Source organism: Halyomorpha halys, unplaced genomic scaffold (genome assembly GCF_000696795.3).
Source record: "Halyomorpha halys isolate HHAL.00 unplaced genomic scaffold, Hhal_1.1 Scaffold51.1, whole genome shotgun sequence".
In the NCBI taxonomy this organism is placed as follows: domain Eukaryota; kingdom Metazoa; phylum Arthropoda; class Insecta; order Hemiptera; family Pentatomidae; genus Halyomorpha; species Halyomorpha halys.
The window spans coordinates 1,579,641-1,603,771 of NW_027108122.1; the positions used below are offsets into that span (position 1 = coordinate 1,579,641).

The 24,131-nt window shown below is 29.9% G+C and overlaps 4 protein-coding genes across 15 annotated transcripts in view; 2 read left to right on the plus strand and 2 right to left on the minus strand.

Moving 5' to 3' along the window:
- The window catches only part of LOC106690572 (no circadian temperature entrainment), a 59,447-nt gene extending 55,882 nt beyond the window's left edge, over positions 1 to 3,565 (minus strand). For 9 of the 11 annotated variants that reach the window (XM_024360588.2, XM_014436078.3, XM_014436070.3 and 6 more), the window contains exons 1-2: positions 3,267 to 3,564; positions 2,127 to 2,276 (exon numbers count right to left, since the gene is read on the minus strand). In XM_024360588.2, the coding sequence (XP_024216356.1) occupies positions 2,127 to 2,222 (96 nt within the window). In that variant the 5' untranslated portion in view covers positions 2,223 to 2,276; positions 3,267 to 3,564. Of the gene's footprint in view, positions 1 to 2,126; positions 2,277 to 3,071; positions 3,207 to 3,266 lie in introns of those variants that run through there. The other 2 variants (XM_067046511.1, XM_014436053.2) reach the window with 2 other exon arrangements.
- Positions 3,566 to 3,788: 223 nt separating this feature from the next.
- LOC106690621 (peptidyl-prolyl cis-trans isomerase-like 3) lies at positions 3,789 to 7,455 on the plus strand. Its single transcript, XM_014436123.3, has 5 exons — positions 3,789 to 3,860; positions 3,943 to 4,017; positions 5,035 to 5,196; positions 6,059 to 6,177; positions 7,299 to 7,455. The coding sequence occupies exons 1-5, from the start codon at positions 3,858 to 3,860 to the stop codon at positions 7,423 to 7,425; spliced, it is 486 nt and encodes a 161-aa protein (XP_014291609.1). The 5' UTR covers positions 3,789 to 3,857; the 3' UTR covers positions 7,426 to 7,455.
- Positions 7,456 to 10,261: 2,806 nt separating this feature from the next.
- On the plus strand, positions 10,262 to 17,585 carry LOC106690630 (uncharacterized). Its single transcript, XM_014436135.2, has 4 exons — positions 10,262 to 10,366; positions 14,700 to 14,783; positions 16,030 to 16,241; positions 17,394 to 17,585. The coding sequence occupies exons 1-4, from the start codon at positions 10,346 to 10,348 to the stop codon at positions 17,485 to 17,487; spliced, it is 411 nt and encodes a 136-aa protein (XP_014291621.1). The 5' UTR covers positions 10,262 to 10,345; the 3' UTR covers positions 17,488 to 17,585.
- A 1,198-nt stretch (positions 17,586 to 18,783) lies between these two features.
- Positions 18,784 to 24,131, minus strand: part of Sardh (Sarcosine dehydrogenase) — a 25,151-nt gene continuing 19,803 nt past the window's right edge. For both annotated transcript variants that reach the window (XM_014436150.3, XM_014436158.3), the window contains exons 17-19: positions 23,285 to 23,447; positions 20,545 to 20,652; positions 18,784 to 19,441 (exon numbers count right to left, since the gene is read on the minus strand). In XM_014436150.3, coding sequence (XP_014291636.1) covers positions 19,252 to 19,441; positions 20,545 to 20,652; positions 23,285 to 23,447 — 461 coding nt within the window. In that variant the 3' untranslated portion in view covers positions 18,784 to 19,251. The remainder of the gene's footprint in view (positions 19,442 to 20,544; positions 20,653 to 23,284; positions 23,448 to 24,131) is intronic.

Consider the following 24,131-nt stretch of genomic DNA (forward strand, 5'->3'; position numbering starts at 1 on the left):
AATACTTTTTTTTTTAAACAGATGGAATATATTTGTATAAAACTTGGAAGTAGATGGGATACTTTTTACTTTTAACAGGTGGAATATAATGGTATAAATTTATAAGGGAGATACTGTATTTCACTAACTCACTAACTTTACTGTATTTTGCTAACTTTTACGAGAAATAAATAATAAACCCACTCAATAAGTTTGTAGTCACTATGAGGGTCTCCTGACCAAAGGAGCAAACATGAAAGTTTGTTATCTCAAATTTCTACAATCCAAAAATTTTTTTGAGGGAATGAGTAAAAAATATACTTCTGTATCATCTCATAAAAGTAACATAATCTACAATAATTTAAAGTTCAGAGAGATTTTTAAAAATCACTGATATTTTTATCTAAATAACACATGATATAATAACTGTTCATTTAAATACTAGAGTAGAGGAGTTCAGCACATTAAACTTAACTGACACTGTTAACAAAGGTGAACTTTAATGGCATCTATTATTAGTTAACACATTCATTACAACTTTTAATATCACGGGTCTCTTGGTTTAATTTATCACTTAATTTTTCATTTTTTGGCTTATTTAAGGTAGTATTAACAAAATCGTAACACTGTGTGAGTGGTGAGGAATAAAGACATTTTAAAACCAAATATAATCCAGAAAAAATAGTAATTATAAAAAATTCACCACCAATATTTAATATTTGACATGAGCCAATTGTAGGAAAATAAACTATGTTAGGGTGCTTGAACAAAAAACGAAATCTGATACAGAATATAAAAATAATTGTAAAAAAAAACTACTTAATTTGATTAATAGTTTTAAATAAAAAATCTAAGTTAATAATCCAGTTTTATCATTATATATTCATCAGTATTATCAGTTTTATATACTATTTTTATTTTCATAAATTTGAAATGCTTATACCTAAAAAGTAATAAACAATCTTGATCCAAAATTAAAAAAAAAATATTAATAAAACCACATACAAATAATTATAAATAATAACAGAAGCATAAAAAATACTTTCAGATGAAGATATATAACTTCAAAGGAATTGAACAGTTGCTCAAAACAATTAAAGACGACGTTCGTATAGACATAAAAATACTGCAGACAAGTTAATAAAAAGATTTCTGAAAGGAGGGGAATAACGATAAAATTCATAACTTTATTCTACTTGTTAAGTTAACTTGTAGACTAAAAAGACAAAAAAAGGGAGAGAGATTTTTCTTAAATGTTAATTCAATCAACTATGATGTGCTGTGGGTAAAAATAAAAAAACAACAGACCAAACAACAATTAGATAATATAAAATAAAAAACATATCAATATCATATTCCTATCCAAATACATTATATATATAAATATATACACACCCACATAAAATACCATGCAGGTAAGAGTGGAAATAAAAATAAAACTAGTAATCAATAACACATAATAATTTAAAATTCAATTAAAAAACATCCAAAAAATTAAACCTGTAAGTATAAGTAAATCAAACAAAAATCCGATCAGGAGAAAATAAAAAATTTCAACTAAACAAGTAATCTAACAAAGATATTAAGCATGAGTATTAACTAATCTACATTTAAGAGCTATGAACAATCATGGAAACTCAAGAAGGCAGATAATTAAAAAGCACTATTACAAATTTAGAGAAACAGAGTCAATTCAAATAATTGATATAACATTTGTTTTAATGTAAATACTTTACAAAAAAAAAAAAAAAAAACCAACAATTGGAATAAATCTGATAGCAAAAATTGATTCAAAATTGTCTGACAATAATCAAAAACCACTTTATTACTAGATTAAGATTACTGTTGAGGTTAGAAACATGTAAACACAAGTCAGTATCGATATTATCAAACTTCAGTTGAAATGATGTATTGAAAACTGGGTATAGTGAAGAACTATCCACAACTAAGTAAAACAGTGTCAACCAAATAATTTAGAACACTCAGACAGAAATATAATTTAAATAATCAACAAAGGAACAGGTTATATTCTGAAACTAAAGCCAAAAAGAGATTTCACTCAAAATATCAACAAATTAAATAAATCAAAGAGTATTTCTATATCCAAAAACACAAATAATCAAAGTTAAAGTAATCAAACAACTTACCTTGCTGGTTTTGTGATATAAGCTATTTATGTCTAGGGATTGGAACTTTGGCTTTCCTTTCTCCCCCTTGGATGAGACCCCCGACAATGTAGACATGCTGTCCGCAGGGAACCATTTAGATTAAACAGACCCTTGGAACGAACCTTTATTCTGAAATATAAGTTTCTTCTAATATAAAAAATAAAAATTGAAGTTTACTGTATCTGTTAACAAAAATATCACAGAGTTAAAACTAAAATAGAACTTTGAACTGAGGATTAAATATAAACAGAAATCTCAGCATTCAGATTCATAGATCTAGTTGCTAAGATCATATGAGTAAAATATTTTAAATGAATCTAATATAAATCAATATAAAAAAACCTCAACATACTACACAAATATGAAATTGCTTAGTGAAAACCATTAATATAAGTTTAATGTTTAATTATTAGTAATAGCACTAATGGCAAAGTGCTAAAATACTTTTAGGTTAAGAGTTTAAAATTTATATTTGAGCTTAATTGACAAAAATGTATTGATTGATAATAATAATAACATTGACAAAGATTAAGAAGCAGAAAAAACATCACAATACTTAATGTGTAGGTACAAGAAATGATTTAATGATAAAAACAAGAAAAGGGAATATTAATACTGTGTACTAAATACGTGGGCATAATAGTTTTTTTTAACAAGAATACAAAAAAGTACATTACCCTCACAAAACAACAAGAATAGAGAAAATTTTATTATTTTTAACACTGATAAAACAAATGTTTACATAAATGTATATTCAACTTTTAGAACACGATAAACTCAAGTTTAAAAAGTGAAGTAAACAAAGGATTCTCAGGGCAATAAACTTGGCAAGGCACCCGTCTCGAAAAAGGCGTCTGTTTTAAGTGTATAATAGAACAAGACAACACCCAAGAATTTAGAGGAAAAAACAGCATCTTTACTTACAAAATTAATGAATTCAGCACGGTTAAAAATTTTTTATACCAGAAGTTAACTAAAATGAAGGTTAAAAAAGGTCCTGAACAACAAAGAGTTCAACGAATACTCCCCAGGTACCCAAGTACAAAGAATCGCCAACCTAACAGAGGGAGCTAAAATCTAAACATAATAATATAAGGTAAGAAGTATATCAAAACTTACTTTGGTCCGTTCGATTGGGTAATCAATAAAAAGAAGAAGTATTCTCCTCTTCAACTTATGGCAGGACGGATGACTTGAGATTTTAATTTAACTTCTAGATACTTAATGACCACCTATCACAAGATGGCGATACAACGGGTTTCGTTCATTTCTTCTTCCTCCCACTTCTCGATCAATACATGACGTCATTTAGTACCCATGAAATAATTTCAAATAGAAAATTTTGATAAAAAGACGCCTTTAATCATAATTACAATTTTAAAAGCGTAAAGTGTTGTTTTATTTTTTTGTATTACTTTGTAAACTGAAATATGTTGAGGTCATGATTTTAACCCAAAGGGGTATACTACGACACAGAAACTCGATTTGAAAAAATAAAAAATTAAAAACATTTAATTAATTATTTATGATTTTTTAAGATTATTTATATGAAAAATAAATTGTAATAAAATTAAAAAGACCATCTCGAATATTAAAATACCAATGCTTTACTGATATTGTAGACATAACCTTCCTTATAAATATAACCTTACTATCAGAAGGTTAAACATTTATTGTTTAACTTTGTTATGACAACGGCTGGTGTATCAAATGGTTAAGTAATCTAAAACCTCATCATAATTAATAAAATCGTAGAAAAAAATTTTTACTTATTTTTTTTTTATTTACCCTCCAGGCTGTCACGTTGCACACGGATGTTGGTGATGTGAAAATTGAATTATTTTGCGAAGCTTGTCCCAAAACTTGTGAGGTAAAAAAAAAAAAAAAAAGACCATTTACAAAAACTTAAATACTATTTGAATACATATGTACAAAATTTTCGGTTTTTTCGTTAATGGGCTTTACTATATTTACATGTTATTATTGTCAAAATTAATAATCTGATCTATTTTAACTATGAACATAATAAAATTGTTTAGGACCCTAAAAGAAATATTTGTCGAAATTAATCTTTAAACTTTTTCATAACAAACAAATTACTATTGTATTTTATAAAAAGTTAAATAAACTAAGTTAGATCCTAGGTAACAATAAGTTTTTGTTAACTTTAATTTTCTCCTTTTTAATAAAACAACATAAATAAAAACTCATTGTTTTTAACTTGTAAAGAACAAAAATTAAAGTTCTCTAGACTTAATTTTGAATTCTGTACGCCATGTTCGTAACTTAAATTGCCAAGGTTTGTCTACTAACATCCAGCTGACTGGATGTGCTCACTTGAATAATCATGTTTATCATACAAGTTAAGAAGCTTTTATAAAAAGTCCATGTGACTGCCACAAAATGAAAGTCAATCTTCTCAGGCTGGATTTGAATCAGTGCTTCAATCTCAAGGTTGCTGAGATGCCGAGCAGTTTCGGTCTCCCTGACCTAAATGAGATGATCTGGACAGCATCATGCATAACAGACTAGATTTTCCTTATACGCATTAATATATTAGGTATCCACTTTTAAAAAACAGGTTGTGCCACCAATGAAAGGTCTCCAATTTGTTATTTGATCGTTGACAGGTAAGACAGAAATAAATTTTCTGTCTCAGCTGGTCTTAAACCTAAGCTCTGTTAGTTGACACCTTATATAACTATTCATATTAACAGAATTATAGCACTCTCTGTTTCATAATTTTCATGGTCTTAATCCATTTTTTTCTTCATATCTCTGTGTCATATAATAACCGTAAAATAATCTTCATTATAAATCTTATCTATTGTATAAATGTTGTTATGCTAGGCACTACTCAATCCTTTCTTTTGTACATTATTTTTAGAACTTTCTGGCCTTATGTGCAAGTGATTATTATAATGGATCCATCTTTCATCGAAACATTAAAGGATTCATTGTGCAAACTGGAGATCCCATGAATACTGGGAAAGGTGGTAACTCAATATGGGGGAAGAAATTCAAAGACGAATTTAAAGAAAATCTTAAGGTAAGAAATAATTAATTAATTTTAATTATTGTAATTAGGAGTGAGATAGCTTATTGGTAAGACACTGTGCTACTAACTGCAAGCATCTGGATTCGAATCCGGTTGTGACAGATAATTATTATCAATAAATAATAATTATAGCTGTGAGTCAACGCTGTTGGTTCAGGAGCCCTCCGGGGTCCAACCAGCTTCATAAACTGTGGATCCTTAATTGGGAAAAAATTTGGCAGTCGAGTGTGATTATAACCATGGTTGCAAAAATTATGATATTTAGAAATCTGAACCAATACTTAGACTCCTAAGTTTTGAATGGCAGTATAGCTGCCTTCTTTCCAATCTAATGATATGTTTGAAGTAGTAAAAACATCACATTTTGAAGCTCTTCCAATAACTTTCTCTTCGGGGCAACAAGTGGATTATAGCCCTAGAAGAAACACTTTGTACATCATTGAAAAATTTGTGATTAGTACATCTTTGAGATCTTATCTGATGAATGATAAGATTAGTTGAAGTAAACTCTAAGAAGATTAGCTTTCAACTTTCTACAAGCAACCCTCAATATGTCTGTTAACTAAGAACTGTGAGTGGGAAAAGTAACTTCAAAAATTACTTGAAATAACACTAGATTGATATCTGAAATGGAAATCCTTAATTAAAAAAACTAAATCAAAAGCAATGAATAGACCACTACTTCTTAAAAGACACATCAAGAATGTGCTTGTGATATTTTAAGTCCTATATTAAGCTAAATCTGGAGTATGGGTGTTATTATCAGCCACATAATTAAACTTAATTAATATGAAACAAAAATCACTTATTTCCTTGTACTCTTTATTGTGTTTAATTCTGCATTGATTTTTAGCATTCTACAAGAGGTATGTTGTCAATGGCAAATAATGGACCAAATACCAATGGAAGTCAGTTTTTCTTCACATATGCGGCTCAGCCTCACTTAGACTTAAAGTACACTATTTTTGGAAAGTATGAATTCATTTATTTATTTTTTTAAATCTATTTTATTATCTTTCATGTTATCTGCAAATTTATATTTTATAGTTTACTTTGTATGAAGTCAGTTTATCTTAATTGTGCTCATGAAGTCAGAAATCATGTGATTTGTTTTCTTTAATTTTGTTTATATTTCATTATTTTCTATTAATTGTTGCTCAAGTTGAACATGCCATCTGTTTGGATTTAATGCTAATAAGACAAAATTTATATAATCCAGTAGTGATGAAATAAAACTTTGTCCATATGAGATGATGAAAATGTAAAACACTTCAAATAATTTGTCTTCATAATTTCTATTATTGTTATGAAATGACCATAATAAGTAGGATGGAAAAGGATATTATCAGTACTTAATTCACTAAGTTGAGTTGAAATATAATTAAAGAAGTAATGATAAAAATTTTAAAAAAAGTATTGATCCTCAGGAAGCAATAAGTTTGTTATTTGAATCACATTCTGTGAAATAGTATTCAAAACACGGGTTCAAATGAATAGTCATCTTTCATATTTATATGTGACAGTGTTTTACATATTTTGAATTTAAACTTAACGGTTTAACACTGTCTGTTTGAACATGATTTTGTGAAAACCAATATATAAGTAAAAAAAAAAATTTTCCTAATATTTCATATTGACATATTTAATTATTACATTTCACCTTATTGATAGTTTGTTGAAAATAAATAACCGAAAGCAATTTGTATGAGACCTTTTCGTCTCTGGAAGTGATGGATTAAGGGAAAGATTTATGCATTTCATTAGAAATGTTAAAGCATTTTTTTAAGAGTTACAATCAAGTTTTTTGGTAATGGTGTAAATGGTTTCCAGTAATATTCAGGTATCAGAATCAGAAACTCTACAAAAAAAAAAAAAATCATTGCCCACCTATACATGAAAATTACAGCGATGTATTGAACCAGTGATCAAAAATGTGTTTGATATTCTGAAACATAAAGATCTGTTGAATACTTGATACTTACAAATTTAGTAGAATACAATACTCCTCATGTCTAACCATTTCTGATAAAAATAATAACAGTAAAAATATAACAATATTCTTATTTTGTGAAGTTTCTTTTTTTTTTTCTTAGGGTTATAGATGGTTTTGAAGTACTGGATGAATTAGAAAAACTACAGGTTAATCCAAAAACTTTCCGACCTCTTGTAGATAAGAAAATTAATAGTGTGACAATCCATGCAAACCCTATTGCAAATTGAAAAAATTACATAGTTTTTTCTAGTTTAATATATTTGTTGTTCATTTTTTAAATAGTCCCATTATTGTAAATATTATCAGGTTTTGTAATATTATTTTGATGAGAATAATACTGCTAATGAATTTTAAAAAAATAAAATTAGTGTACATTTGTAATGACAATTTAGTAATTTGTTAATTTAGTCTTATTACTATTTCATTATTCAAGAATTTCAATTATTATTTTTTAAATTTATAATTCTGAATATAAGGTTTTTATATTGTACATTCCTAAGCTCTTTAACAAACCTTATGATAGATATTTTCTGAGCAAAAATACCTTTTTTAAATAAACAACTGCCATGAATGCTGATTTTTTTAAAATTAAAAGTTGAAAACCAGATTGTGTTGCCTACTATTATTTTACCTTGTGTTAATCTGTTCTTAGTTAAATTATTGTATAATCTCTCTCTCTCTCTCTCTCTCCCTCTCCTCCTTGATTATGATAGTGGTGTGGTCCTGCTTACATTAGTATGAAGTCAAATTATTTTGTAAAAATATTAAAATTACCTCGGTCAACTACATGCAACAATCATGTGTCCCTCAAAAATATAGATACTCTCATGTAACCACCATAGTACAGGATGGAAGACCACTCACAAAAACCATTTGTCTGCACTGCTGAATAGTTGTGGTTGCTAAGTGGAGAAATTTATGGCCATATACATCCATTTCTATTTATGTTAACTTGATTATTTTTCAAAACAAAAAGAACAAAATTACATAATCTGGTTTTACATTTGACTTACAATTTATGTAATTGAAGTTGTTACATGCTAGGACAACATTCTTCTTAACAGGCACTACACCCCGTGAAGGAGCAATGCCTCTTGCAACTTTGAAATCCAGTAATTTCTCTGTCAGTTTCGGATGCCCCATCTACCTGGGTAGCTGTTCATCTAGCAACTTTCTTTGATTTGGTTCTTGGCCTTTCTCATCACGTTTTCTGGCCCATCATAGTCGACTTATCTTAATGACAGTGTCAATGTTGGGATCATTGTTTAGGATCATAAGTGCACTGTAGCCAATCTCCGCCATTACAGACTGTCCTGTAGATTCTAAGGAGGACTCATCAGCCAGTTCCTTTTTTCTAGAAAGTGTCCAGCACTCCAATCCTTGCATGTTTTTCATGTTTGTTTAATTTATAACTGGTCCCATTCTTATAGTCTCCCTTTTGTCTCCTTCGATGATTTCAACTATTAGCAAAGTTTTAAGTTCTTCATGGTATAGATTCTTCTCTATACCATTCACATACCAGAGTAAAGTCTCAGATTGAAGTCTTCTCTGTTCATAAATATTAATTACAAAGAGTAAATTCACCCCTGAAACTCAACCTGACCAATATAATTTATGCTACAAAATATAATGTAAACCTTTCAGAAAACAGATCCCTGGAATTTAGGCCCAGCTGACTTTCCCCACTTTCATTGGGCGCGACATCGTGAGGTTGGTTTCGTCCGGTATACGTCACATTTCAAGTAAAATATATGCTCAGTCACATGTATGGCAATAATGAAAGGTGACTGCGACAGATTAATGTTCATCAACTAACGAATTGATGCGGAGGTCATGGCATCTCATGGTCGTCCTGCATATAGCCATTTGAATTAGTGTTTAATGGTTAAACCTATCACAAGGAAAGAACAGTAAGCTCGATGGTTATTGATTAGGTATAAATATTCATTAATGGTCCGCACATGCCTTTGAGCTTAGATCAAACAAATTTAATAAATAAAACTCTACTTTTAATCTTTATGTAGGGGGGGTCAATGCCTTAACATCAAATGACGTTTCATACTTTTCGTTTTAAAGGAAATATTCATAATGATATATAAATAATTTATAACTTTTCCCACACTAGTGATATTACCCGAATAGATTTCTACGCCTTATTTATTTTATTCCTCTCCTTCAATGAAGAATTATGAGAACTGGGTAACCATCCCGAATTATGATATAATTTTTGTGGAAGTTCGCTGATTGACCGTGTATAATAATAAATGGAATATAGCCCGGGTGGGGTCAAATAAAACTCAAATATAATTAATTGATATAATTTTTCATCAACCTTTTTGTGTTCAGATCTAGGATTGGCCTTGGTCTGAAAAAATGGGTATCGATCATATGCGGCTTTTGAATCGATATAATGTCTTAGAGTTCTCTAGACGAAAATTTGAGAGCTCGTTGAGGAAATGTGATAGTTGACAGTACTGTATGAACAGACAATGAAACATATAGGAATAAAATACACCCAAGGCACCATAAACTCACTTTTTTATTCGCTTAAAGTGATTTCTTCTTCTTTTACTAACGCGAGTGTTTTTGAAATCGCGAAACGTATAGAATTTTAACAATTAGCATAGATATCAAGAAGTTTAAGCAGCAATGGACTAGAGTTTGTATAAAAACATTATTGCCCAAAACATAAGGACGGCATGCGGCCAAGCAGGCAAGATAGGACCTGTGGGTGTTTGGGGTACAGTAGGACTTAGTCGTCCCAACTAAAAATCAGGTTCTTTTCACAATATTAAGGTGAGTCGCGGATTTTTTTAGAAAAATTAGGAGCAGTGGAAAAGATTTTGTGAGATCACAGCTAAATCTGGAATATTGTGAAAAAAAATTCTTTCCTATGATTAAAAAGGAGTATCATCCTATAAGTTTATAAAAAACGCGATGTGACAAGTAAGATTATCCTTATAAAAATATGATTATTAAATAAACTATTTCAATAAAAATAACTAGAAATGTGATATTTTTCAATTTATTCTGTTTTTCATAATTAATTTTAGCTAAGCATATGTTACTTTTGATACTTATAAATCAATGTTTTACTTTAGATATTGTATATTTTAAAATTTTCAGTTTAACCTCTTATATTTACAGATGAGGAAAGGTGATGAAAAGGTAGATAACCCCTTTTTATATAATTCTTTTTACTTATATGTAATAGATTAATATTTATTTTTTGTTTGCTCTACCTTTTAGAACATAAATATGTTATGGGAACTGATGTAGTAGTATTAGAGAATACATCAATAACAAATTACTATAACCCATGACTACCCATAGCTCAATAATTATGGGTGTTGAAGACCGTTATGGGACGTTCCATTAACCGAACATTCGCGTATTTGCTTACACGTCCGGACAAATCTCAATTCCTTAAGATATATGTATATGATTATCGCCACTGCGCCTATCGACGTGAGCTATCTCTAAGGATAATTATTTTTCAATTCGAGGTCCTAACTCAGATTACTATTGAGACTGGGAAGACTACCTTACGAAGATTTAAAGGCAATAATGACGTAAACATATGGTTAAATACGGATATAAACATATGTTTAAATTATTTTTATTGTTGGATGTTTTGATTTAGTTTTATTAGCTACATTCCTTTATTCACACCTGTAAAAATCTGATTCTATCAACGTCAAATTTGATAGCCTATCAAAGTGTGAAGTTCTTTATTTAGCATCCATACTTTAGCTTTGCTTGAAGAGAAATCTTCCCATAGACTAGCGCGTAAACCTAGCAGGACCCGAGCAGGATTTTTGTCTATTTCAAGCTGTCCATAAGTGATGTGATGGCAGATTCCTGGGGATACAATCTTCTGTCTTTTGACAACAGTCTTTCTATAATGTCATTTGATTGGGGTGGTATGCTGTCGTCCTATTCAGGTGGATACCAAGTACTGTGAGCTGACAGAACAAATTTGGTTGAAATCTATGATCTTGATCAGTAGTGATAGTGATTGGCAGATCCATTGAGTATAGAATACGACGGTTTCTGCTGGATTGTCCTGCAATGGTATTGTTTCTGCCCATCGCGTATGGCGATTATTGCTAGGCAACAAGGGGGTTAACAAAAAGTTTTTTTTTTTGTTTTTTTAATTACCAACTTTTACCATTATATCAGAAATAATTATGTATTTGTATTAAACTTAATATTTTAATGTTTTCCTTAAAATAAATTAATTCTTAACAAAATGTTCCTAGAAAATATTAATTGAAAAATTTATCAAGTTTATTAAATTTTATATTCACTCCTTACTTTTTGAACAGTAGATATATTTTGGGATCCTTTCACATTAAAATGAGTCAGAACAGAACAGAGAAAGAAGTACGAACAGCTGAATGGATTTTAATTATAGATATAAGAAATTATTGGAAATAACATTTACTACAACTTCTATTCTCTTCAATGATTGTATGAATGGTTTTACAGGTAATTGCATAAATGTACGAAATCCCTATTTACTTCAACGTAGTCTCCTTTAAGTGCTGTGGCCTAATCCCCACGCCTTAGCGCCATTTTTCCTTACAAGGAGAGTAGGGTTATGGCACCCCCTTGTTCAAAACCAATAATTGACTGAGAATTAACAGCGATCAATAACAAACTAAATACAAGGTTTGATAAACTGTCAAACTGAGACCTGCAACTATGGCGTTTGGGATGTACCTCATTTCAGCGCAAACATGCCTTTAGAACCATATAATCCCACCTATTCAATTGGAGAACATAATATGACGTAATTATTATTGTAATCGATTAGCATATAAGACACGTTGTCTTCTCCCGATTAAAACGAAACGACAAGTGAAAGGTCAGGAGTCACAGAAAAATGATTGTTATTGTCCAGCTATAAGTTAAAGCAATTTCAAAGAAAGAGTTTAAAAGTTGAGGTTTATATAACTCGTGTTGCCAAAAATTGGAATTATCTCATCTACATCTACATTGAGATGAGAGCAAAGATTTAGCTTCGAAGATAGATAAGAAAATTATTTTTGAAGTTATAATTGATGAAGTTCTATGCTTAGGACTGTGACTGATATCAAGAGGAAATATCTGACCAAACAAGAGAGATTCAAGCTAGAAAGGGCTGGTTTCTACTACTTTTGATACTTCTATGGGCACCTGTCTTTTATAGACTTTAGAAGCCAATATTTTGTTGTTTTATTCGGCTAATATATCTTTCTGCTATAGTTTTTTGGAAGAGATGATTCAGGACAGACTTGGCTTTTGAATCTAGGTGTAGGAGTTTCATATTTCTCCAGTTGCCAATCGAGGGAAGTTTTGTAAGGACCTCCAGTTCATTGGTGTGGACTCTATTGGTCCTCTCATTATCCTCAGTCCTTGATTTTGTTTGGTTGAGACTTTTCAGAAGTTTAAGGAAGCAGCAGTCCTTCAGCTGGTGATTCTGACATAGCCAGTGTACAAAGATCTCTATGTTTTTTGCAATTTTCTTCAGCAAGGCGGTTTTTGTCATTTCCTTCCGAATAGACTGCTCGATGTGAGGTTTTCAAGTGATTCTTGAGTCGAGCTTAATGCTAATGTAAATGGGGCATCCACCTTTAGCTAGTTTAATAAATAATACAATTTGTACAGCTTGAATTGTCTGTTCCTGATCTGCAAAAGTGTTCAAAAAATCTCAGCTTCAATGTTTTGAAACTCATTTTTCAAAGGTATGACCTTGACTGAAAGAGAGTTTTGCACCATGGTGAGGATTCTTCCATTATTTTAGCCGACGTGATCCTTTCTGAAGACCTGATAGCTTCTTACATGAAACCACTGGTTGGGATTGAGGTAGGTTTCTTGGATGTAGACTATGTTCATATCCTCTTCATCATGTATCCTGTTGAGGGATAGGTTTTTTTAAGTAGACCTTCGGAGTTCCATTGCATGGCTCAGAGGTCCTTCTTTTTCTTACACTTACTAGTAAGGTCAGTTCCTGTCTCCGGCTCTGACTCCATGACCAAGGGGGAGTTTACTACTGGTAGCATGGGAGTGGCCTCTTTGAGTAGGGCCAGGTGTTCTACTTTCCCAGTGGGAATCCGCAAGAGTAGCACCTCGTTCTAAGTCACTATGTTTGGGAAAAGCCGGGCCACCTCTGGCATGGTGCAACTTAAGTCACGCACGGTATTAGGAAGATGTGAAGGGATTATTTTGTACATGGCATATGGAAAGTACTTGGCAAAGAAAACAAGACTGGCTAAAAAAGGGACTAAAGAAAATTAATTTCTTAGAAGCTTTTTATATTGCCAAATGAAGTGGACAAAATAAATTTTGAAAGAATAATGTCTATAATGTTAAATGAGATGTGTAATGGTATTGAAACAAAAGAATGCTGCCTTTATTTAAAAGTTAATTATCAGAATAATTGCAAATACTGAGCATACAGTGGTAAATTTGATGTGTACACAGCTTCATTAAATGAAACATTGTGTAATTGAAAACTCATATGTCAGTAATATGACATAGTAATGTAACAAGCATGTCTACATAAATTCAATTGTACTAGTCTAGATAATTGTATAAAATGAAACATGTGCAAGCACATACATTTAGGGTATCAATGACTCTTCGGATCCACCTTTCTACTTTTTTAAAAATAAAATTTCTGTTCAGTCTGATTTTTCCTATACCTTGTCTGAATATCCCTTAACTCCCAAATGTACATAAAAATATAGGTAATTTACTTATATTATATTACATGAATGCTATCTCTTTTTTAATTAAATGTATATGTTTATATTTTTTAAACTGAGTTATGAGAACTATTAATTAGTATAATGTTTACAAACTATAAACTGCACCAATGATAGACGGGTCTGTATAGAAGAGAATGGAATGGTATTTGTATAAAAAAAAAAATTAAATACACCTGTAAGAAATAAAACAATAGTAAAATATCAAGTTGATCTCTATTCATTACCAGTTTCCACGATAACACTTTTTAAGACTAAAAAAGGAATGTAGAAATAGCATTGTACTTATATGTCATCAACTTATTTAATATTATATTATACCTAGACCAAACTAAACCCTGTGCTAAGATGAGGGTATTGATAAATTGAACAGAGCTTAATAAAAATGCATTTTTCTTCTTCCAATTACCCTCAGAACTTTAGAATTTCCCTAAAAATGGAATTTTTAAAGTGGAACTTAAGCAGAACTCTGGAACTCAAAGTGGAAACCCTTTGGGAAAAATAGTTAATAAAATTAAATTATCATTTGTAGCACTATGTATAGTTCAAAGTAGGACCACTGAATAATTGGTGGCAGGAGGTAAGATGATTGAAAATAGTAATAAAACTAAAGAAAACAAGCTTTTAACTTGTTTATCAAGAATAAATCTATGAAACGAATAATTTTATTTTTCTAAAGTTTTTTTAATTGTAAACAATATATTAAGAATAGGCAAGCAGAAAAAAAAGTCATTACCACATTTTTATAGCCAGAAAATGAAAAGAAGCCAGAATGTGAAAATGGTTTCAACTCCGATAATATGGATATTATTCTGATTTATGGATCACTTTCAGTAAGTACCAGTCACTTTTGTTCAATTGAAATTATATTTTACTGGGTTAGAAACATACTAAACTAGATCAGTGTATTTTGTCCAACTTTCTTTCTCTGTACCCGTTCATTTCTGAATTTTTATTTTTTTCTGCCTACATTTCACAAAATAAATTACTAACCATTTTTTAAATATCTTTAATTATCAAAAATGTGAGTTTTGGTGTTATAAAGAGATGTAAAATGATTTAAATGTTGAATGCCATAGCAGAGAAATATCCTGCCTCTATTTAAATGAATAAAGCTTGGTGTATTGATCTGTGAAAGAAAGGGACAATGACTCTGGGGAAGAGAGGTAAGGAATAAAAAAAAATGGAAAAATTAGCATTAGTTCTTTATCTTGGTCCTTTTTGGTATGCCCTGGTTAACTTTCCCAATATTGATTTGTTGAGAGAACTAGTTAGGCAAGAGGCTCTTTTCACCAACCCATTTCTAGATCCATAAAATTGCATAGATCAAGCGTTATGATTATAGGTTGTGACGTTTCAGCAGGGAATAGGAGAATGAAACCAAAATTTTAAGAAAATTATATGTAATTGATTAATTATAATAATTGAAAAAATTAATTTATATTACATTAATGTTTTCACTTCTAGGGGGAAAGAGTGGTATACCCCTATGGCATAGATCAGAAATTAGGTTTAAATAGAAGTAGTTTTATCTCCTGGATCACTTCTTATTTTTCTATTATTAAATATATTTGCAAATTATTCTGGAATATAATTGAATAATAGACCATTTACCTTTCTTACTTGGTTTTTAATAACTTTCTTCCCTTTTGAATACTGTTTCTAACATTAGTAATTATTCACTGTTCAGCTAAGTTGTTAGCAGTAGGTCTAATATTCAAAAATGCATTACTGTATTTAAAGGGATTTTATAATCAATTAGAAGACGCTATGCAATGCTTCACTATTGTGGATATTTTGAACAAAAAGCAATTAAATCAGTTCAGTAGTTCTAAGGTTTATTGTGGACAAACCTTGTAAGTATTAGGCTAATATACACCCATGCATATCCCAAAAACCATAATGGTGGCAACCAATCGATTAATTCATTTGTTTAGCTACATGTTTAGAACTTGTTTTTAAAAAAATTATAATAAATTGAAAATTTCTGTAATGGACACTAACACAAAAATACTTTTTTGGAAGTTCAGGAGACTTCATGTCATCAAAAGCCTAAATAATAATAGTTTTCCTCCTTAGGTAAAAGACCATTGTCACTACCCCTTCGTAAACATAACCAGGAAACAGTATAAAAGAAAACCCTATCCACAAAAGAGGAAAAAAAAAAAGAGAGGCCATGACTGCAGTAATAACAGGAACTGGCTGAGGAACAGTACTTGCCCTTTTCAAAACTTCCTCAGGGAGTACAGAAAAAAGTTTGGAAAAGAAACAAATTCTGCTTTAATAGCTTGGTAATCATTTATTATTAAATTAAATATGAGTAATGAAAAAAAAAACTATATTAGATACTGTTGTATCACTTGAAACGTTAATTTTATAAAAACAGAACACAAAAATATATTTATTAATTAGGAATTAGATTCCAACTTTAATTTTGAAGTGTAAATCTACCTTAAGTTTTCTGGGCAATGATGGTCTATTCTAAGATCAGATCAACCATTAATAGATTGCCTCTTTTCAATTATAGATATATTTTGTGAAAAGTTAAGAGTATAATAAAACTGGCAACGCTATAAATACTAAAAGCCTTCTAGAAATTTATTCCTTTCCAGGCTTTAAAATTTGATTTTTATGAAGACATTATTTACATACTTGTTGATTGGAAGAACTGCATAGAAAATAAGAAGTATATCTTGATTAAATAATAAAATTAGATTTATTCATGTTTTATTAATTCTATTTTGAAAAACCCTGTCAAAGAGATCTGTGGCAAGGGCAAACAACTAACTTGGAATACTCAAAGAAGACTGAATAAACAGGAAACTGCACGTACATTCTGACTGTTACTATGCAAATGGTCCAAGCTTCCAATTAATTACAAAAGACTGATTTACATGACTATGATAAGGCCTTTTTGGACTTATGGAGTTGAGCTTTGGGGCTTCATTTAAAACCATAGAATTCGTCTTGTATCCAATCCTTAGAATTAAAAATCCTTCGTACAAACCTTAGTGCTCCTTACTTTGTCACAAATAAAATTATCCATAAGAACCTAATTGTTCTAGATGTAGCCGGTTTAGACCAAACCAGAAATCAATCCTTCCATAATTAACTCCCTAAGCCAATGATTCGACTAGTTTCTAACCTTGATTCCTCTTCTGTTTTTGATAAAACACTGAGGTGCCTGAAAAGAAGATAGTTTCGAAATTTTCCAATGTATAAATGTTGTTAGGTGGTTTTTTCACAAGTCTATGTCATATCATTGTATGATTCGCAGTAAATTTAGTTGTTATATTTTTAGTTTAAATACAGCTATAAATTTCAAGAAATAAAGAATAAATATATACTTTGAAAAATTGATACTTCATTTGATACAAGATACAAAAATAATATAATTAAATATTGGTAACAAATAAAAATGATCTTCTTGTCGAATATTTCAGTAAAGGGAAAGCTGAGTGGAAGAAAATGCCTTATCGAACAATGCACAAGTATTTCCAGCAAGCTGAACAAGCCAGGAGGAGAGGTTACATATGACATTAATTAAATTTCTGTGTCTTTATCTTCAAATAACTTTGTGTCGCTTTTGTAACAAAAGAAAAATGAGAAACCAATAAATTTTATATTTTTATTAATTTGATGAATCAATAGCTTAAAGAAATTATCAGGGAACTAAAAATTTAGTTACAAGCATGAATCCTCTTTCAATTAGTCATCATAAAAGAAGTGCAATTAATTTCTTTAGAAAAGAATTATGTTCATTTGGTTCACAGTCTAATAAAATGTCACTTTAACCTAGAAGTAATTATAAACTAATTTCTTTCAATGGATTCTGATGCAAAACTGTTTGAAAAAGATGATAGGCATTATATAGCAGTTTTTGTTTAAAATGGGAGTTGTATATTTTCAGGTTTTTAGGCATTAACTCATCATTCAGTGTTTAATACCTTAAAAACTGCCAACCATATAAAAAAAAGTTTTTTTTAAAGTCGACTAACTTTTCTAAAATTTGAGCCCCAATTGAACTTTTTACGTTCAAAATTTTTTGAGTATAGTTTTTTAATCATGAAATTTCTTTTCAAGATACAGTTTAAACATGCAGATAATTAATGAGTTATAACATTATTTGATGAAATATGATTAATTTTAGGTTTTTATCTCTTCAGCACAGCTTATTAATATTTTTACATGGCGTAAAAAAGGGTCATATCTTGAGAAAAGTTAGATATCTAAGGAGCTATTTGACATTAAATGTCTATTAGGGCTCATTAAATACAATATTAAGTACCTTGTAATGATCATCTCCATGGGAGTTGCTATTTCCATATTTGCCAAATTTTGATTCCACATGTAGAAAAATATTGGAGTTTGAAAACTTACATCTTGGAAAGTATTCAACAAAAAGAATTCCATTAAAGCTGCAATGCACCATAAAGTAGTTTATCATAATATTTCAGCTAATTCTACTACTTAAGGAGTTATTGGTAAGAAACTTAAAAATATATGGTGGTCATTTTGAAAAATTTGTCATATTAGGCCAACAGATCCCCAGACAATGGCAAAATTTTTATGATCATGTTTTTTAACCATTTTTACTTACTAGAAACAGAAATTAATTTGTACCACTTCTAAGTTTGAAACTCTTTTTACTAGACTACAATCATTTAAGACTATATGAACGAACTTGCTGATGTAACGGACACTATTCTTCTTACAAAATTATTAATTTTCAAACAGTCAAGGTAAAAATAAATAATTAGTTATAACTTCCCAAATAAAGTCCTTAGAGAGTTAGGTTCAAATGATTTCGCCAGCATTAATAAATAGAGTGAGTAACCTGAAACAATTTGTAAGTTATATTCTCAAATGACAGCACATAACTCATATTTTTGAAGAAATAAATAAATAAAATTATAGTGTCAAATAAATTTTTTTTTTTATTAAATGATCTTAAAATTAAAAATGAAAAAAAAATAATCTTAAAATTCATACAAAGTTAATTTTATCACATTTTCATCAAAATTGGTGACTTGGAATATTGCATTTAGTTTAGAAAAAATTATCATTTATCATAAAGCTAAGTTATTGCATTAAGTGTCTAGACTACGATAATTACAAGCATTTACAAAAAATTATTATGTACACACCATGTGGCTTAGTCTTTGTACCAGAGTTATCTATAATATTTATTTAAATTATACTATACTTAAAGAGTTTTTGATAATTATTGTTAATCCAAGAACAGTTGGATTTAACGCTAAATATTGAACCTTGATTTGTATACAATGCAAAGTCATATTACTACAGCTCAAAGCTCTGTCTGACTGGAAGAGGATCATCATATATGCCTTGAAGTCTTTTGTTCTCTGGGTCAAAGGGACTTTTGAGGTGAATTTGTGCTTTGTGACGAACTCCAAGCACTTCCACTTCATAATCACCAGATTCTATGAATTCAGTTGTTACATTTTCTCCGTTTGGACATCTGACATATCTAAAAAATAAAATAAAAACAAATATTTTTAAATAGCATTGCATTAATTTAAATCGGCACTAACCAAAATTAATTTGAAATAAATAAAATAGAATGGCACCATTCGTGCGCTAAGTTTCTGGCTATCCAATTTTCCAAGTGGAGGTTCCAGAAACTGCATTTATCTATTATATTATATATTTTTATCAACTCTTTAAGGAACCTTTTTTGATAAACCTAAATAAAACTATATTTGTATTAACTTTAATTAGAAAGCTAGATAGCACAGATCCCCTGCTATGCTATATGTATACTTAATATCGAATATCATCTCCACAGTTATTGTGCTTAGCAATTTACTTATTCTAGATAATGGCATGTAAGCTAGTCTTAATGCACTTTTAAATTATAAGATGGCTCTCGGTTTGTTTGTAACATTTAAAAGAATGCATATTCCCAATTCTAGTTTATGAAAAAAGCTTAAGCATAAAATTCTAATATAATCATTATAATTCTAATTAATAATGAATCTATGGAATTGAGAATTCTGGAGATGGAATCATTTGAAGTACTTACTTGCCACTCAAAATTACAGTAACTGTACCCATTGAAATGTTATTGGCTATGACTTATCAGGTAGTGCTGGCTTCAATCTACCAGGGGTATCAACTTCTCTGCTGTCTGCAATCGTCTACAGAGTTCTTTTACACAACCTTATCTTATCATACCTCTAGGTTATACCGAATATTAATATTAATACTATTGAGATCTTCTTATTTCATTCTTATTAATAACCAAAATATTTTTTATCAACTAAATTCTCTTCCAAGTCTCAATACATAGTACATGTTATTTAAAAATAATGAGTAATGATTTTACTCCCAATAAATCTTTGTGGGAGCAATTTTAAAATTATAGATTAATTCTTTAATTCATATGTATTTTTTAAATTGCTTACCTTATATGTTTTGCTTATTATTAATTATTTTTGTTTTGTAGTAATGTAAATTCCTGGTTAAAAATTCATTACATATGGAAAGATTAATAATTTCATGTGAAAAAAAATAATACCAATTTAGGTAAAATTTCATCAAACATGAAATAAATACATCTAAAACACTTACCCTTGAGCTATGCTACAACCAAGAGAAAAACCATATTCTCCCCTCCTCAGGTAGCCAACTATTTCTCCATTCCTCCAAATAGTTTCCATGCCATAGAGAGGTATAGAGCTGAAATAAATTACATAATATTAAAGTCAATATATAAAAATATATGGGATTAGTTGGCTGGTTGATTAAGGCAGCTTGCCGTATGTAATCAATCAAAAAATCAATCGTACAGTCTCTGTTCAGTATAACACTTGAAGCTGTTGAACGCGAGTGGAAGACAGAAAATAAAATGTTTTTAATGGTTTTACTGTTTTATTTGTTACGGTTATATAACATAAAATGTTCTTACTGTAGTGGGAACAAAGAACACAAGTTCACAACAAAGGCTAATAACAACTGTGCCAAAACAAAGAACATAACAGCTAGTGAACAGCAATCGATGTATTCACCGTTTGTCACAGAGCAACTTGTATATAATAAAAAATGAATTTTTATATCACACTTCAACATATCCTCTTAAATATTCATTTTTTAAAATCTTTAATTTAGTTTTAAATAATTTTTCTAACAAAAACAGAATTAGCAGAATTTTTATTTTACACATATTAACAAAATAATTTTTAAATTACAATATTAGTTAGCAGTATAAATATTTTATAAGTTCTTGGGAAAGCATAGGCTCCAACAGGAAAACGCTTTCAAATTTAACCACAAGACTGATGGCTGAGGAAAGACGCTCTTCAAATGCTACTGAGGAAACAGACATTCCAGTTGCATTTAAGACCAATGTAAAAACAAATTGGAAGACTACTTCAAACAAGAGGAAATGTATTTCTTGCATTAAAGAAGGACATGAGAGTATGCCCGTCTTTACTCTCATGTCCTTCTTGGTCGGGCAGACCAAGAAAAAAACCCTGTGGTGTGTGTAAAAAAACAAACCACTGAGAGAAGGACTTTTTCTTTCGTAAAAACAAAGTGAAAATGTGAGCAGCTTCTTTCCTTACTGAAAGATACAGTGAATCATCAACTGAATAGGTCTTAGATTCAGGTTTCACAAGTCATATGACCAACAACATAAGTGTTTTGTCGCAGGCACAACCTATTGATGCTGAAGTAAATTTGGCTAAAAACTGTGCATCCTGAAATCTGTGTGTTATTTTATCAATAGACAACAAATTTCTGCTGAAATCTGGTATGTACATCACATAATTCAGTTGACACTTGTCACTTTTTACAAAAGCATTTTGGATGTCATGGATGCACAGTTTCTAGCAAGACCAACCTCAGCATCAATAGGTTTTGTCTATGACAATATACTTATATTGTCGGTCATATGCCTAGTGCAACCTGAACCTAAGACCCATTCAGTTGATGATTTACTGCAGCTTTCAGTAAGGAAAGAAGCTACTGACATTTTCACTTTGTTGTGAAACTCAGTATTGAAAGAAACTACTGATCTTTTGTTTTTACAAAAGAGACAGTCCTTCACTAGGTGGTTAGTTTATTTTTTATACACACCACAGGGTTTTTTCCTCATTCGGCAGTCTTTACTCAGATGTCCTTCTTTAGAGCAAGAACAACAGCGACTTTAATCTAAACGCCAGATTTTCGATTGATCTTATGTGGCAGGCCAAGTCTATCCCAGTCTTAAATTTAACATCAAAAAATTCTTGTAACAGGTCAAACTTTTGCTGAGAAACATCTCTCTCATATATTTCACATATTTTGGAATACATTTGACTTGCAGTAGTACAAGTCAAAATATGAGTTAATACTCTCTGATTTACTGTGGTTACTATAAACTTTTGGGCTTTAACATCATTTTGTATGTAGACCTTATAGTCTTTACTTTGCTGGTTTCTGGGTGGCTCAAAATCTATAGAAATAACATCCAACTCGTTTGCTTTAAAGAAGATGTTTACGTTGAATTTCCACATTTGGAAGTTCCCAGGTCCTTTCAGTGGCTCAATCTGATGTATTTCATTAAATCTGTTGAGATCCATTTTATATTACTGCACTTAAATGTTTTTAATTTTAAATTACAAAGTATTTGAACTCAAACAAACACCACTGAACTGTTTTTACTGTCTCACTACAAATTTTAATTTTGCAAACTGCCTGGGCCCATAACCTGTTGAATGCGGGGGTGGATATACACAAATGTTTTTACTGTTTTATTTGTTACGGTTAGTTAACATAAAACATTCTTACTTTAGTGAGAACAAAGAACACAAGTTCATAACAAAGGCTAAGTAACAACTGTGCCAAAACAAAGAACATAACAGCTAGTGAACTACAATCGATATATTCACCGTTTGACACAGAGCAACTTAAAACCAATTAGAACATAATCCTTAAGCTTATTTTCTCAATTTCCTTTTAGTCCTTCCAGAAATGTTTGTTATACGTTATAGAATTAAGTTCATTAAAATAAATTATTAATTTTTTAATTTATATTATTTATTATTTATAAATTATAGAAATAATAAATAATATCTTGATCTTTAATAAAACTCTATCCGGATGGAATTTATTATTAACCGGTAGATAAACCGTCTGTCCTGGTAAATTTCAAATTCATAAGAACATTGGATCCAATAAAAATCACACAAAAAAAAAAAGAAAAAAAAAATGGATAAGCAGATAATAATATTTTACACTAAAATAAAATAAAAATTATAAATTCTCTTCACCCAGAGTTGTACAATAGAATACATTTGTACTTTCAAAATGATAAAGAAAATATACTTACTCAGTCACAGTGATAAAAACATGTCGCTTTTTAATTCCATTCTGCAAAACTTCATCGAGAGCTTTTTTCCCCAAATAATCTCCTTCGGATCTACAAGTATAGTCTAGACCAGCTTCTACAGGGTTGTCATCAACTCGTACATCGGAATTCCATAATCTGTACCCTAGAACCAATATTATTAAGAAATTAAGCACTTATGAAACATACTAGGTTGATTATTATATCTAGAACAAATTATAATTTACAATTAATTAACTGTAGGTACAAAGAATTGTTAATTATAGCAAAAAAAGTCAGTGGCCCTATAAATAACTATTGTCTATATCTATTTATTTATTTGCAAATTCTTAGCAGTCAGTCCAATAGAGATATTACAACTGGAAAATTGGTAATAATAAAAAAAAAAAAAAATAATAATTTCCAAGAAGGTATAATTTTGAAACAGTTAGTTATTAACCACTGATATTGTGCATGAAGTAAGTGTACTCATATTTATAAGCATAGGAAAAAAACTGATGCTGAAAAATAATTCTTCTTTTAAGAAGTGACTCAGCAAATATTCAATTTCTAGTTCATTATCATTTGATAAACCTCAGCAACATAGATTAAACAGAAACGCATTAAATAGAAATTCCCAACACTTGTGAACTGAAAACAACATTTTTTTCTGGACTACTTGAAATGGACGCCCCTTTGGCAGGATTATATAAGGATTACATTCAATCACCTAACTATATATATATATATATATATATATATATATATATATATATTAAAAATGTATTTTATTGATATTTATTATGTTACCTATCAAAGGTTTTAAGTCTGGGGTGAATGTTTCAGTTCC